General features: G+C 36.3%; 1 protein-coding gene across 5 annotated transcripts in view; it reads left to right on the plus strand.

The window, feature by feature from the left end:
* psd3l (pleckstrin and Sec7 domain containing 3, like) overlaps positions 1 to 18,132 on the plus strand; it is a 192,911-nt gene that overhangs the window by 125,390 nt on the left and 49,389 nt on the right. Inside the window, exon 1 of one of the 5 annotated variants that reach the window (XM_056466949.1) lies at positions 15,089 to 15,589. The exons of the other annotated variants lie outside the window; for them this stretch is intronic. Within the exon in view, the coding sequence (XP_056322924.1) occupies positions 15,419 to 15,589 (171 nt within the window). The 5' untranslated portion in view covers positions 15,089 to 15,418. Of the gene's footprint in view, positions 1 to 15,088; positions 15,590 to 18,132 lie in introns of those variants that run through there. 5 annotated transcript variants of the gene reach the window in all.

Raw genomic sequence — 18,132 nt, forward strand, 5'->3', positions numbered from 1 at the left:
TTCTTTGATTTTTAACAAATTAGATTTTCTTTTGCGTCAAAACTAGCTAAATCCACCTCTGCTTTTTTTGCAAAAACCTCTAAATCCATCTATTGGGACAAGACATTGTATTTAGGTGAAACATTTGAGTCAGTAGATGCAGATAAAGATGCAGTTAGAAATTATTTTTCCAAACATTAAACACATTACACAAACCACCTAAAATTAAAAATACATCCGTCAAGTAAGTGGCGGTTCATTTCACTGTGGTAAACCAGGGAAAAAGCAGATGGAAAATGAATGAATGAAATTTGTCAAGTAAATGCATTAATCAATAACATTAAAACTGACATTAATTAAATCTTAACAATCTATTGTCATTTCTGATATTTGGGATTTATATTTAATGCAAGTAGAGCAATGTAAACATTGCAAACTAAGCTTGGTAGATTAAAATAATGTAGTTTAAAACATTGTGAAACATCAATATCTGTGCACAGCACATTATTATAAAAAGCTTATCAGACGTATAGGTTTTATGAAGTAGGCTAATATAAATGTATAGTTTTATGCATTATATTTATCTTTTAAAAATAGCTTACATTAGTAGATAAATCACAAGGTGGGCCTACTGGGCAAAAAGGGGATGTCCCTCAGACACTTTTAGAAGCTGTCATTCATTCATTCTCACCATACTCACAGTCTTGGTCTCTTTTTCGTCTCTTGTTTATCCTCATAGCATCCATGTGGGATAAAAGAAAGGCATCACTGTCTTTTGTGAAATGGTGTTCCGTTTAATGTATAGTAAATCGGACTCATTTAAAGTAGCGTCACAGCGCAAACAAACAAACATTATGAATGCATGTTACACTTCCGACTGTACATTGTGTTTTCATTTCCTTATGAAGCACAGAGTTTTGAGGTAAGGGACATTTTCATTTGCCATCCACTGACAGTCGGACAGTCTCATTCAGTTCATCAAACTCCTTCTTTTAAAATCAAATTCGGAAGGTGAATAAAACAGTCTCTTCATAAAATCCGGCGTGTCAGCGCGCTGCTACATTGAAAACATATGATTCGATTTACGCCTTCTGATTCTGGTTCTCGGGATATAGCAGCTTTTGCTTTTAAAGACAAGTGGCTTTTAGCGGCTTTTGCATACAAACTGTTATTTCTGAATAAGCTGACACTGCGATTTAGATGATTTGAAGTAAAAATATTTGTTAATGGTGTACTACGTGCCTAAAGCATTCACTCAATGTCATCTCATTTTTGGATGCAAGTGGCGTTTAGCGGCTTTTGCATCTGAACTCTTCATATATTGTCTATATTCAGAAAGAAATGGATAAAAAAATATATATATTTTTTAAATGGGACATACTCATTGTACATTGCTGAGCATTGCTGAGCATTAGTATTGTGGTGTCATGTTGGTCTACATTGTATATATTATCCAAAAATCCTATAGAAATGTTTGTATCAATTTTCAAAGCAGGTTATAAAAAGCGTGCTCAAAAATTGATCACTTGTGGTTGTATCTCTGCCTGTTGAGAATGCAGTGTAAATGTGTCTTCACACTGACAGCAATTAAATCATTCTGCTCAGACGTTCATCTGCAATGTGCAGTTACATCATCTCCACTGTCTTCACTCACACTCATAGCAGACCATTCTGTCACGCTACAGTTACAATCATAATATATCAAACAAAGAGTCCCTAAACCGTGCATTGCATTCATTGGCCTATTTTTCAATTAGATTTCAATTAAGCAGTACAAACCCTTGTGTGCTGTTTTTGAAAATTGTTAAAAATTCAACAGTACACTCTGGGCAAAATACTACGCTTTCGTTAGGTTCATGGCTGTTTTTGCCCCACTGACTTTTATTATAACAACATTTTTTGATTTCAAAGTCATAATACCATATAATCATGTTGCCTTGATTGTTGCTGGTTCATTTTATAGTCTATTTTCAACACAAGGGATAAAAGAGCATTATGATTATGGCCACAGAGTGAACTGACTGTCCATCAAGGGACACTGTTAATGGTCATTGGCACATCACTGCACATTAAAAAGTTCATATAGTTTAACTTTGCTGTATTGCCAGAGGTCACCATTACTCATGCCGCCTCAAATCTCCAACGCTTTACCACTCTTCATGTCACTTTGTCACTGTAGATCAGTATGAACATAAGTTGACATGATTAGCCCTACCTCATTCCAAATTGTACATTTGCAAGTTACTCAATGCGGGAAAAACAATCATGATTAAGTGAAATAACATGGAGACTGTCCAACCAACTCAAGTATAATGGATGGATTATAAAATATGTCTATCCAAAGCTCTGCAGTAGCAGTGTCAATGTGTGTGGTAAAATCAGATTTGGAAAATTGATTATCTGCACACCTTGTCATGTTATTGTAGTGGTTTGGCAGTAGAAGACCGGTTGTCTTATTCTAATAAGCTAAATCTAAGAAACGGAGGGAGGTTTCTTGAACAATACTCACATTAAAGTCCAGAATATAGCAAGATTATTCACCCGTCGATTGGAAAAAAAAAGTTGTGTACAATTGTTTTCAGATCTAATAAAAACCTTTGGATTTGCACTTAGTGTAGGTAAACATGGTTCAAAGCAAGTTTGTGTGCTTTTTCTAGAAAAAATTAAGCCTACATTGTTTTTTATATGTTTGACATGAAATTGATGCTTGCATTTGCATCAGCTCCACATTTACAACTTCACGCATTAGGTTAAATTAGGCTTTCCAACCTTAGTGGTCAGTCCATTACTTCCACTATATCTGGTCACCTCAGGGAACGGAACCAACTCCATGACCTCAGACACAGTGATATTTTAAGACGGCGGCAACCCCACCCCACGGTTGTGATTGCCAGTGGTGTTTTATCTGAAAGAGATTACATTCTACCAAACTACATCTCCCAGATCAACTCCTCCAACAGCCGACAATAATCTGGACATACACACGCATACACACACACAGACACAGCTGCTGCTCGTTTCCACTGATTAGAAGGACTATATATACGTCACTTTCACACACACATTGACGAGTCTTGTTTCAGTACTCAACATTACGAAGCATTTTTCCTTGTTTGTTTTCGTGTGTTTTTGATTCTTGCCATGTTCATCGTTTTGATTTGTTGCTGCTCTGTCTGACCTCTCACCTGTATTTTGACCTAGTGTATGGAATTACCCTTGTTATACTGTTTTGCTCATGTTTTTGACCATTGCCTGTACGACCTCGCCTTTAATAAACTGCATTTGAATCCGTAAGTCTTTTGTCAGCGTGCACTTCGTAACACCCCAAAGAACATCCAAAGAACTACCAAAATGACCCCAAACCTTAATCTGTTCATTCAGAGCTGTTTAATTGTACATAAGCATAATTGAAACTGTTACAAATATGGGGAGCAAATTAGCTTCAAATGATAAACATTAGAACATATTAAAAATAAAACAGCCTTTAAGAATCAATGGCCTATACAGAAATTAAATCATATTCAAATATTATGGAAAAATTTATTACATTTAAACATTGATTTTTAAAAAAATTAATGAACATTATTTAAATGTTGAATAAAGTTACTCTAGTTTTTTAGAGAAGAGCAACGAATCTCTCATTTTGATCCACTGTTTTGTTTGATAACAGAGGCGTCCATTTGAGAATCCACAGATCCGCAATGAAAGCATTCGATTACTTTCGTAACTGTTTGTGCTCATTTAAGACAAAACTATTTCTGTTTATAATAAAACACACCAAGATGGACATGTTTACATTTAATTAAGTGTATTTGTCTGTTTACAAACACACCCATGTCTAAAAGTGTCCAGTTTTGCTCTTAAAATCGTTTGTAACGTTACAGAAGCTCATCTGGGGACAGTATCTTTATCACTACAGAGCACGTCCATCAGTTACCACTGATGCATGACTGGACTGATTCAAAGGTTACATAGGAAGGGCGATGGTCGATGCACAGCTTCAATGGAATTGAAGGGAATGAGGCCATTTTAATACTACTTTCAATGTTTTTTCAAGCTGAAATAAAGTGAGAGCAAAGTTCTCTTGAACAGCTCCTTGATCGGCTATTAAAAAATTTAAAAACACAGGAGAAACACAGAAAAATGCTTAAAACAGGAAGATAGTGGCATTGAATGGTGAATTCTGGGAGAATCCCGGCAAAAACGCGAGGGTTGAAAGGTATTTGGTTATGTTAAGTTGTCATAACAAAGACATTTCAAATGTCACCTTAGCTGTTAAAATGCAAAATTTTAAAACTTAGCTCATGAAACTCACCTCAGATACAGTGTATGCCAGATTGGTGATGTAACTTAGGGAAGAGAACGAATGCTATGGTTGCAGTGATGGCAAGAAGCTAGGGTCAAACCTCAGTGCTTCCTACACACAGGGCCGTCCAGGTAAATTAACTTTCGCTCAAGTATATATAGTGACACACTTTATTTTTTCATATTATTATCATCCTTTTACACTTTTTTTTGTATCCGCCCAATACAAACAAACATCAGCAAGCGATTAAGTGGTGGAAAATCTTCTAACCTGTTTCGTACTGCTCATTCTGTGTGCACGAGACCTATCATCACTCCCGCAGACAGTCACGTGATCTGCAGACCCACAGAGACCCGCACCTTTTGCGTCCCACAGGGGTTTCTAAATCTACTAAAATGTCCAGGATTTGGTTTTGCTTTCATTTTCTAAGCTGCCGTTAATTTTATGTGCACAGCTGCGAGAGAGACATTAATTGGTTACTACTCTTTACTACAAACGCTTTACTTGACTAAAAAGTAAAGAAAACTTTACTTTGATGATGTCAATATACTACATATTTTATACATCTAAAATGATTTGGCAATACTGTACAAAATGTCATGCCAATAAAGCAAGCTCAACTTGAATAAGAGATGAAGAGGAGCAGATTTTACCTATCAGTAGGTGCACATGGCTCCTGAATACCATAAAAGTAGGAGAAATAGTGGATCTTTTTGTTATTTATTTCAACAGTCTTTTAATCTACTTTTACCCCATTGAAAATAAAAGGTTTAAAACAAATCCTTAATAAATAAAAATAGTGTTAAAAGTCAAATAATGTTTTGTTTGTCGCATATGGTTAACTATTTATGTGCTGTGGGTAAAAGGTGTGTTTCAATCCGGCTACTACCGCAAGTATATTTCAAACCTGTGGGAAGCACTGAACCTTATCAAAAGATTAATTGAGAAAATAAATACTAACATGTTTATTACATGACTTTTTGCAGATTAATTACATGCTTTAACTCCTTAACATTGATCGCATATTGCATATAAATGGCATTCTATTTAACTTTCATTTCATCAAGGAATCCTAAAGAGTAAATTGTAGATTACACAATAATTTGGATTGAAAGGATAGAATGTTTTCAACAAAAGGATCAAATGTTTTAACACTCATAATTGTAAGAAATAAGTATAAATAATTTTAAGTATTATTTAAGTATACAGTAATAATCAACAATATATAATAATTTATTAATTTAACAGGAATGAACTACTTTCAATAAGAATTCAGTTATAAAATAATAATAATAATAATAATGTATTAAAAACACAACTTTTGACATTTGTGGTGTATCTAGATAAACACAGCATAAATATCGTAAATGCAATCATAAAGAACTTGCTGCTTTGTTTCTGATTAATGTTGATTTTTATTAAGTCTTTGGGTGTTTCTTATTTTGCAAGGCTTGAAGCATCATTGTCGCTGTTGTTATGCAGATACACAACCAATACTCCTTAAAGCAAGTCAGGAAGGTTAGCATCATCCATTTTGTAAAAGTGACAGAATTGCTGCTGGCGGTAAAGCGGTGGATGCTGGTAGCTTGAGGAGACACGCGCTCTGCAGCTCACTGTAGAGAACAGATGGGCATGATGATGCATCAGTCCATTGGCTCGCTCGCCACATTAAGGCATATTGTCTGGCAAGTGACCATTCCGTCTTAAGCAACCTGATGACAAACCTGCTGAGAATAATATTATTAAAACCTTCATCAGATGTGTTTGAAAGTGCTCTGTCTTTTGCATTACAAAGCAGATAACCGATTTTAAAGCACATTTATGTATTCTTCACAGAAATGCTGCATATTTAAACAGGGTTTGTGATGCTAAACTGAATTTTCTTTGAAGTTTTGAGTGACATCATAATAATGCAGCAGAAAAATGAGGCAGTTAAAGCTACATTTGACCTTTTTCTTCCACCTGGATATTGAAACATTTCTTGATTATCTTTATTTCTAACTTTCTTTATTGTTTTTTAAAAATTCAAACACAATGACGTCCAAATTCTGACCTACAAACATTTACACAATAATTGACAATAAAAGATACCATATATAAACAGTACATACAAAGGAAAATAATAAAAGATAAATACAACAAGTCAATAATAAAAAAATTAAAGAAAATACAAAAAAAAAAACATAAAAAGTAATTAAATAAAATATAAACCAAATACTGACATTCAGTTTTAATCTAAATTAGTATGATCCTTCAATTTAAATTTCCTTTTAGAATTTATGTCTGTAAAATAATCTATGAAAGGTTGACTGATTTGATTCAGATTTGAATTTGTCTTCTTTCTTTTTTAGAGAGAATCTGATTTTCTCCAATCCAGTTCCAAATGTTTCATTACTTCCCTCAGTCTTATTTGTTTTATTTCTGCTTGAATAAAAGCAGTTTTAAATTCAGTTTAAAATCCATTTTAGGGTCAAAATTATTAGCCCCTTTAAGCTAATTTTTTATTAGCCTCTTTAAGCTGTATAGAAGTGTCTTGAAAATATTAGTCAAATATTATTTACTGTCATCATGGCAAAGATAAAATAAATCAGTTATTAGAAATGAGTTATTAAAACTATTATGTTTAGAAATGAGTTGGAAAAAATCGTTTCTCCCTTAAACAGAAATTGGGGAAAAAAAAAAAACAGGGGGGCTAATAATTTAGGGGGGCTAATAATTCTGACTTCAACTGTATGTCGAAGCAGCTTTCTGTTTCCAGTTTAATAATATTAACCTCCGTGCTAGTAGACTGACAAATGAAACTATATTTTGTTCTGTACTGGTTTTAGCTATCTCCGAATCAGTAATGCCTTGAACTACAAAAAGAGGATCTGGATATCGGCTTATGATCGGCTTCTTGAAAATGTTAAGAAATATTTTGTCAGTAAGATGATAATTTTGGGCAGCTAATTTTCTAAGGTTTTGCTTGTGTTTGAATACATGCACCATGTATAACATGACTTTCATACATGTTTTGCATATTTCACAGCTCACATGTGATGTGAGCGACTGTGCTCCATCTCTGTCATGTGTTTTTATCAGCAAAAATTAAACCCCGATGTCAAATTACGGATTAATATTTTATTATAAATTGGATCATTACTACCGTGGAACAGTTAATTTGTAAAGATGTTGATTTAAACTGTGTTTTCTGCAATGATAAAGAAGAGAGTACTGTTCATTTATTTTATGATTGTATTTATACACAATTGTTTTGGTATGATCTTTTTTGTTGTTGTTAGACAGAGATGTTTTGTTTATTATGAGAATACAGTATAAAAACATTGCTTCAGAAATAACAGATGTAATTTATTTTAGCATGTTTCTTTCAAAAAAACCTTTTAATGTTCATTCAAGTTTTAATCTTGGTATACAGTAACTGTGGTAAATCACTTTTGCGTCCACTGTGAATCTCCTCTATTTACACTTTATAACTGACACCATATAATAATCATGTCTTCAATCAAAGAAAGCTAATTATATGAGTGTAAATTGGGAAGTTGTTCATCAAAATGTACTGTGGCATGATTAACTAGTTTTGGTATCCGGTCAGGACACTAGTTAATCTAGTTTTAGTTGCTTTGATGTAATGGCTCCCCCATCTCCTCCTTTTAAAGCAGATCTCACATTATCACCTGCGGGTTGTCCCACCCCCAATACACACACTAATTATTATCAGTTATGACCCAACCAACCCCCGCACTCCAGTTCTGTTTTTTTCTGGTTATTAAATAGCAGACGTGGTATAATGTTCTTTTCATGTTATATATTGGTTTAATAAAAAACGAATAATGTGATTCCAACCTGTGAAAAGAGTCCACATCCTCGAAGTACTTAAAATTACAATTTGTAATCTGGGATATTTTAGAGAGTCTTGCACCACGTGACCATTGTACCACCTGACCCCTGCAGATAATTGCAGGCTAGTTACCATAGAAACATGCAAGGATATGAACAGATCCAAACAGAATGTTTTGTGTTGACATCTTGAAATTACAATAATGATGGAATGGAGTAAACTCACCAAAATAGATACTGACACGGTGAAGACACATTATTGGTGAAATCTAAACTGATTTTGGCACTGCAAATCTGTGTTAAAATGGGCGTCACGGTGGCGCAGTGGGTAGCACGATCGTCTCACAGCAAGAAGGTCGCTGATTCGAGCCTCGGCTGGGTCAGTTGGCATTTCTATGTGGAGTTTGCATGTTCTCCCTACATGGGGTTTCCTCTGGGTGCTCCGATTTCCCTCACAGTCCTAAGACATGTGCTGTAGGTGAATTGGGTAGGCTAAATTGTCCGTAGTGTATGTGTGTGAATGAGTGTGTATGGATGTTTCCCAGTGATGGGTTGCAGCTGGAAGGGCATCTGCTGTGTGAAACATATGCTGGATAAGTTGGTGGTTCATTCCACTGTGGCGACCCCAGATTAATAAAGGGACTAAGCCGAAAAGAAAATGAATGAATGAATGAAATCTGTTTAAACATTTCCTCTCTAGATGGCCATTTACACTGTGTTTGGTTTAAACCTTGACTATCAGTGTAATTTTATTAAATCTTGCATGAAGACAAGTGAAAAATGAACATACAAAGCTATTTGTTGGATTGAAAGCCATCAAAGAAAGTATAATAAATAATAATTGAGAAAAGAAAATGAATGAATGAATGAAATCTGTTTAAACATTACCTCTCTAGATGGCCATTTACACTGTGTTTGGTTTAAACCTTGACTATCAGTGTAATTTTATTGAATCTTGCATGTAGACAAGTGAAAAATGAACATACAAAGCTATTTGTTGGATTGAAAGCCATCAAAGAAAGTATAATAAATAATAATTCAGGTTAAGTATGGTTTAAAGAGCCCCTATTATGGGTTTTTGAAAATGACCTTCCATGTAGTGTGTAACACAGCTATGAAAACATCCAGCTGAGGTTTAAATCTAAAAGTGCACCTTGTTTAAAACTATTGATTCTTCAGCGAGATAGTTGACTCAGAGTCGAATAAACGAATCGAGTTGGGTTTGGATCTTTTGTTTGATTTCATCGATGTCGATACACTACATCACCAAATATGTAGTTCCAGTTCCGGTAAAATGTGAACGTGCTTTCACTTCAGACACTAGCGGAGGCGCGGAGGATCACGGGAATGATCATGATGCGAAGATGACAATCACTGACAGATGAAGATTGGGCTGAGGGGAATAAAGGGTTAAAGTTAATTTTCACAACAATACCACAGTATAGCCAACCTGCTGTGCTGTGTTTGTGCTGTCATTTTTTTGACAATTGATACAATAACCTACGCTGCAATGTGGGATTCGTCTGCCGTATGCTATTGAAGGAGCAGCAAAGACTTTGTCAGACTTTGACTGGGACTTTATCAGTAACTTTTACTGTTTAAATGGACCAGTTTCTTCTTCCTCCGGATCATAACATGTAAGTGTAATTAAAATTGTTGCCTCGTTTTGTGTAGTTTGCAAAATATGTGTTTAATTGTGTGTTATAAGTTGTAATCACTTATCTATTATAGATCAGTGCTTGTACTGTATCTCTCGGGTTAAATCTGTACGGGGCTGTTCACATATCGCGTCCAAAACCACTTTAAGAATGTGTGCTTTTTCCTTTACCGATTTAAATGCTTTTCTGAACTGGCGATCCTCTGCTGTTTGCCTTTGCTATAGCCACCATCAGCTGTTCCTCACATGCGGCGTGGTCAATTTTCAAAATAGTTCAACTTTTGCCACTGTGTGGATTAATACTGAATGTGTGTCGTTATTACTTGGGGTTAGGGTTAAGAGTAGAGTAATATGCTGGTGTTTAGCTGCCCTGATTTATTGCATTCCTGCATTAAGCTCTCACATACTTTCTGCTATTTCATGTAGCCGTGGTGGGCGTTTCTTTCTGAACGCAGTTGACCATTTGCTATAGACTGGGTCATCGGACCAATCAGCGCATATTAGCTTAGGGGTTATGAATCGTATATTATCTTAGAACAAATGAATCGCTGAACGATTCATATGGGAATCGCTTGGATAATTGGGTAAAAATAAATGCATATTAAGACAATGAAAGTGTTTTTTGACCTTGCACGCATATCAGCATGTTGTTGGAGACCCCCCAAAAACAAAATATGTCTGTTTTTCATGCAAAATAGGGGCTCTTTAATCATCTATGCTGATCCACAGCCTACCTGCTTTTCTAAGGAACTGGTGTACAGCTCTCAGAAGAGGAGCCAGACACCATGTGCCACCTACTCTGGTGGGCATGAGTGGGATTTGGCTGCCATAGACGCTTTGAATGCAGAGTTTAAATTTCACTCCTGAAAGGGAACTGATCTCTTCTCATCAGTGAGAAAGTTCTATTTTTGATAGCATCTATGTGTATGGAGGTTCCAGTCCATGGACACGCAGAACAAACCAATGATCCTCTGCTTGGGTGCAGCGTCACTCTTTATGCTGCTGTTACTGCTGCACAGTCATTGGCTCCTCTGTTCTTTGGCCTCACTTGACTGCAGACATCATCCATCATGACACATACAGTGTAGCTTTTATACTCACCACGCTTTTTTTATGATGCTCACTGTCCTGCCCTACAGTGCTGGTGCATACATAAAGCTAGTCTTCTTCCTCCACACTACTGTCAATGGAGCAATTCAACATGAGCAAGAAGATCTTTGTACTTGTGTGAGCGTTTAACTGCAGCCATAATTATGTTTTATTTTTGTTTACATGACATCCTGTGTACAGACCACAGTTGCTATGTTTCCATCCACCTATTCATATGGCAATTTTAAATATGCACATAAAAAAACAGTTGATGGAAATGCCAAGATGCGCATCCATTTTGAAAATGCGCTTAAAAAAACGGATGCGCAAAACCAAGTAAGATAAACTATTTATTTGATAAGAAACGATGCTCTTAAACTATAATAGAAACACATTTTCAAAACAAATTCCAGTATGCGCATTAAAAAAGTAATGTGATTTTGTTACGAGAGATCATGTGACGATAGAAATATGTATGAATGGACAAACCAGCAGGCTTAGCACATTGTAAAACATCTGAAATGCTGTTTTGGTCATTCTAAAATGCCGTAATCGTTTCAGTATTAGTGTTATTATAATATTAATGACCTCCAGAATTGTCAAGAGCATCTGTACTCTGCGTCTTACGCCTTCAAACACCACCACACGTTCATTGCGTGTCGGCATTTGTCTTCTGAGGCACAAGTCCTTTATTAAATAAAGAAAAGATTGACGCAGATCCCTTCTACCACAGCAAATTTCTTTTTCACTGTTGATATTTGGCTCCAGTTAATCAGCAAGTGACAATATTGTTCTCATTGGATGGAAACGCTGCTTTATTCGCATGTCTTTTGTGCGATATTCCAGTTTTGCGCATACATTTTATTCACATTTTTGTTCATCAGCAGAAGAGCATTAATGTACTGTATGTGCAGTTTGCCTGATTTTTACCTCATGTACTTTTAATTAGCTTAATTTGTCCATGTTAACACTGTTTTTGTCAACCATTGTTTCACATTCAGAAAAGAAACAGCAACATACTACTGCAGAAGGCAAAAAAACAATAACTCCCACATTGATGAATGCTTGAGTGAGGGGATTAAAAGAACCAGCAACTCTGGTTAAGGGTGAATGTGCCGAGTGCGCAAATATTACTGCTTGTTCAAGTATATTTTGGGCTTATGCCTTTCATGAGCCTTATCTAACTAAACATGTTGACATTTGAATTTCGTCACATGACAACATTAAATGTTCCACTCTAAGTAGATGTCTAGCACAGTGTGATCTGTAACCTTAAAAATCTTTTATGTGTATCTTTTAGTGTATCTTAAGCAATTACACTAGTGAATTTTTCATTTCCATTTTATTAGTTACATCACTGGCTATACATTTGTGACAAACAAAGGCAAGACTATTCATGATTGCCCTCAGATTGGTCTTCTGGACTATAGACCATTTCAATGTGGACCATTTCTAACTATTCCAGTTAGACGCACTTCCAGCTGCAACCCAGTACTGGGTAAAACCCATACACACTCATTCACACACTAATTCACACACTCATACACTATGGACAATTTAGTTTATTCAATTCACTTACAGCGCATGTCTTTGGACTGTTTAGGAAACTGGAACACCTGAAGGAAACCCACGCAAACATGCAAACTCCAGACAGAAACACCAACTGGTCAAGCTGGGACTTGAACCAACGACCTGTGAGCCTCTGTGCCGCTAGTGTATATTCAATTAATGGTATATTCAAAATGAAAACGCACTAGTGTAAACATAACCTTATATTATCTGTCATTAAGGATAAACAGGGATCTGATAATGAACTATATAGTTCTTGACAATTTGCATCTTCTCAATGCCTGAATGTGGGTCTAATAATATCTTTAAACTATCAAGCGCTGGTTTGGATCAATAACTAGTATAAGTATAATATATATAACTAGAAAGTATATATATTATTCCTCTTTCTAAACCTAATTTTTGGATATTTTAAAAAAAGTCATTCACCATTTCAGATTTAGCTCCTGAAAAACTTTTACAATTCTCCATGTTCTCCATTTAACATCATAATACAAACTCTGCTGACATACTTCGATGTTTTGCCGTACAATGTAGTTTGCACGCAATCACACCCCAAATGTTTTTTTCCTCATGTAGTTAATTATGACATTTTATTACATACAATAAAAGGAAAAATAACAGCTTAAAATTGTTCACATGTGGACAGGCTCGCCAGTCATGACAGATGTCATTTACATAAAGATGTCCTGAGCGAACATCAAGCAGTGTAAAAATGTAAGGGTCAAAGAGAGGGTGAAACATGATTGTGTAAAACAAAATTTATGTATTTTTAAACCCTAACTGACATAAGTTTTAGAATAATATAAGAAATGACTGATGTTTTTAGATATCAATACTATTGAAACATAATGCATTAATACACACAACATTTGTTATATATGCAGTATAGTATCATACACTACCTGACAAAAGACTTGTTGTTGATCCCAGTTTTAAGAGCAGCAAATAATAACTTGATATCTAGTTGATCATTTGGACAGAAGGTTGATTTTTCTCCACAAATACTGCAGAAGACCTGTTGGAACCCGCATGGACCTAAGATTCTCACAGAAATCAGTCAAGTTTGGTAAATGAATAATCATGGTTTGGTGTTACATTCAGTATGAGGGCATGCGAGAGATCTGCAGCGTGGATGGCAACATCGACAGCCTACGGTATTAAGACATTTGTGCTGCCCATTACATTACAAACCTTAGGAGAGGGCAAATTTTTCAGCAGGATACCGCTCCTTCTAATACTTCAGCCTCCACATCAAAGTTCCTGAAAGCAAAGAAGGTCAAGGTGCTCCAGGATTGGCCAGCACAGTCACCAGACATGAGCATTATTGAGCACATCTGGGGTAAGATGGAGGAGGCATTGAAGATGAATCCACAAAATCTTAATGAACTCTGGGAGTCCTGCAAGAAAGCTTTCTTTGCCATTCCAGATGACTTTATGAATCAGTTATTTGAGTCATTGTAGAGATGTATGGATGCAGTCATCCAAGCTCACGGGAGACATACAGAATATTCAATCTTTTTCCACTGCATCATGACTTTATATTCTATACTGTACATTATTTCTGTTAAGTGACAAGACTTTTGTCTAAGCAAAGTCAGACCTTACTGTGATAATTAAATAATTAAAAATCAAGGCATGATCATATTATATATTTTTTTCAAATAAGCATAATCTAGAGGCCTTTGCCTTTCATATAAGCCACTTCTGATACCAAATGATCAACTATAAGTCAAGTTATTATTTGTAGTTCCTAAAACATGGATAGGCGGCAAGAGTTTTGTCAGGTAGTGTATATACGATTAGTAGTTCTATTGAAGAGCTCATTGTAGCATCATGTAAACATGAATGTTATTCAGTTATTACACAACTGGACATTGAGTGTGCTCAATTGAGATGATTGTCTTTATCATTAATGGCTCAAAATTGTCACAGCAAATATTCTAGGTAATAATACTATGAAAAATTTCCTGTTTGTTGTTCAAATCTCCTGAAACAAACTTTGTTTTGGTCTGATCTTGTACAAAAGTCAGTCAAAATGGTTTGTCCTTCAATTTGAATCAAGTATATTAGGACATTTACAGTTTCACAATCGTAACTTAAATAAACCTCCCTGCTTCTAATTAGTTTTATTTCAGCCAGTCATTCAAATGTGTTTAATGGAGCATTAGTATGCGCTTTGAACACTGTGAATTATTGATTCCAGCTAAAAATCATAACGAGGTGATGGATTTCTCACAGGAGATCTTTGAATTGCAGCCTAGAGCCAGGCATGTTGGAAAGAATCTCCCTCATTATTCCAAACTCATTATTATCATAAACCACCTCAAGATATGGAGAGATGCGCATGAAAGACTTATTGCGTTCAAAAGTAGCGTTCATATTTTGCCATTTCTCCATAAGCTCCAATATTAGCATGCGTGTCTCAGAAACAGAGCTGCTTCGTTGTTCGGTTACCGATCTAAACAGAAGTTAATCTTATGCTAATTTGATAGTCTTTTTTTTTTGAGGAGCAGATTACAGCTGTGCGTTGGCCAGGATGATCTCTGTGCAGATGCGAGTGGGTTCGGTGGGCATCTCACATCGGCTGTTTGAAATATAAATGAATCGATCTCAACACTGGCTCACTTCAGAATGGGAGGAGCACCTCGTCTCCCCTTCTCTCTCCCTCTCTCTCTCTCTCTCTTAGTCTGTGTCTCCCTGACTCTACCAGTCACTGACGTGTTGCTTCCAGGGAAACTATCGCTCTGTATCCAAACACTCCAGCGAGTGATGCGGGAGAGAGCAGCGCTGCTTGTGTCTTGAAGCCAGGGACATTTGTGCACTGTTCTGCTTTTGCTGGTCTATCAGTTTTCACTCTTTTCCTCACCACCACCTCCTCAAACATCTCTCCTGTTGTGTGGAGACGTCTGCGGGCTCCGGATCAAGCTTGATCTCCTCTCTCGCGCCGTGTGCGTGTGAAAGGGCTTTATTCGGAGGAGATGATCGGGGTGAACAGCGTTCAGGGGACCGGAAAGGTCCGTATGCGGGCCAGCGGCTCCGTCAAGTACGGTAGGGAGGAGTCGATCAGGCGTCAACCCCAGCATCGCTCCAAGTCTCTCAAAGTGTCCAATTCTGCCGAATTCAACACCGGACTGCCCAAGAAGGAGAAGGTAACAAGCCTGACGTTTGCTGTGGTGTTTGTGTGCCTGCAGTGGAGATGATTTCTTTGGGCATTGTGATGCTGTATTAACAGTGATCTCTCTGGGATTTTTGGACATAACTGTTGGCATGCTGTGCTGCTTTCTCACACACACACACTAAAGCTCTTCATGTAATGCTGTTAATAAGTGCAGCTCTAGTGTTATAGTTCAGTGTGATGCGATTGTGCGTGCAGCACTGGACGTAACACTTGCACTCAACGAAATGCTGCATTTCCCACCGGACCAGACATGTCTGTGTCCTTACACTGGATTTATGTCTGTACCTGAAGCGAAAAAGGCAGCGCTTTGCTTCTTAAAGTGATGGATGGTTTGGTGATGGCTGTTTGGTCATTTGCACTGGTTATTGAATGAGATGCATGCTGTTCCGAACATCTGTTATTTTGATGGCATTAACGTGTCACCTTGACCCGCGTTAACAGCGTCTCTCTGTTTTATTGGCCACTGTGTTTGATTCTTGATTTATGCCAGCATTACCCTCCACGGTGGAACTCACTCCCTCTTTCACACCCGTGTGTTTGCTGTTGTGCTGTTAACACTGTTCCTCTGATGTGTCTGCTGTCCTGCGGGCGGTATCCCGCTGCCACACACGCATCTCATGTAAGAGAGGAACATGGCTTTGTGTTTGTACACATATGAACACTGACACTTCTCACTTTGAGAGTATTGAAATGGAAAAATAACACACACACACACACACACACACACACACACACACACACACACACACACACATGCAGGCAGGAGATAACAGAGGATGTCAATCAATTTGGTTTGGATTAAAGAAAACTGATGATTTAGTTGGATTAGGTGCTTTGTGATGTAAATTAGTTCTTCTCTTGTTCTGCTTTTATATAATCACTGATATTATTTCAACAACATCTATAACATTTTTTATAATATCAATGTTTTCACTTGGTTGAGTAGATATTTTATATATGTAGATTTATTTTAGATGCTCTTTACTCGTTTGTTTGCACAGTGCAGTATGGATTTTTCAGGAAGCGTTGTGCGAGGTCGATCAGTGGTGCATTTCCCAAAAGCATTGTTGACCAACTGAGGTCGCAAGTTCTACAGTTATCAACATAAATCAACAATTCTGTGTTTCTTTTCTCTGAATTCATAGCTTCAGCAAACATTAGCAAAACAGCATCGCAGATGTGTGTTGTTTGGAAGCTCTCAACCTTGAAGCAATTAATGTGACACTGTCTTGCATAGACCAAAGGTTCTCAACCTTTTTCACTTCGGGGCCCACCTCGTTCTCTGATGAATTTTTGACATTTACTCTAAAATGTTTGTATGAAAGGCTCATTTAAACTTTTATTTAATAAAAAATGTATATATATATATATATATATATATATATATATATATATATATATATATATATATATATATATATATATATATATATATATATATATATATATATATATATATATATATAATTTTATTTACATTGAACTATAAATTGAACTATATATATAAAACTAAAATTATTTAATATTTTATATATTAAAACAAAAAAAAATATTTACATATAATAAAAACACCGGTTTAAAGAGAACCACAAGTCTACAGGGAGATTGCAAAAGAACAGCTTCTGCTTTAACTGGACTGACTGAATATCCACTATTAAATATCTACTATTCAAAAATATATAGACAAATGTAAAATATAGTAAAACACCCATAATGTGTTAAAATGTATCGATCTGATGGCGGTTGAGTTTGCAGCTAGATATTATTGGGAAATCGCTGACAGTAACAGAGAAGAGCTTCGTCAGAGCGCGTCTGAAGCTCATATGCAAGTTTATTTTACGTTCTATGGCAGAAACACCATTGAGCCTTGCTAGATCCTCCGCTATGAGTGCACATCTGTTATGAAACACTCACTGGACATTAATTTGGACAACTATGTGGATATATTAAATAGTTCATGCAAAGAGAGACTTTCACTTCACTCATAGTTTGAAGACTTACATGTGCTAGTTGCTGACGCAATCATGAGGCTGTCTTTGTGCAGAGTTTGAAGTAATCAGTCAGGAGAAAGTGCATTACTTTGATCGTTTTAATACAGCGTATTAATGATGAAACCCAAAAATTATAGTATAATATTGAGAGTTAATTTTAAGCTATCTCACAGCCCACCTGCAGGATCGCTGAGGCCCACTAGTGGGCTGCGGCCCACTGATTGAGAATCCCTGGCATAGACCATAAGCATAAACAAAATATGCTGGCTTCCAAACAGTCGATTTGTGCTGGGACAACATGAAGTAATTGAGCAAACTTATTTATTTATTTAATTTGACAAATTTAGGTGGATTAAACATTAAAAAATAAGTTGACCAAACAGCAGATGTATTTTTTGGAGTGAAGCTAACATATACTTATTTAATGTCATGTCTGTTAGTGTGTTTGGAGAATTAAAGCATGCTTTTTAAAGAGTGTGCTTGTGCGTACTGGCTCTAGCACCATGGCAGAACCCCAGACTGA

Source organism: Danio aesculapii, chromosome 10 (assembly GCF_903798145.1).
Source record: "Danio aesculapii chromosome 10, fDanAes4.1, whole genome shotgun sequence".
NCBI classification, from domain to species: Eukaryota; Metazoa; Chordata; class Actinopteri; order Cypriniformes; family Danionidae; genus Danio; species Danio aesculapii.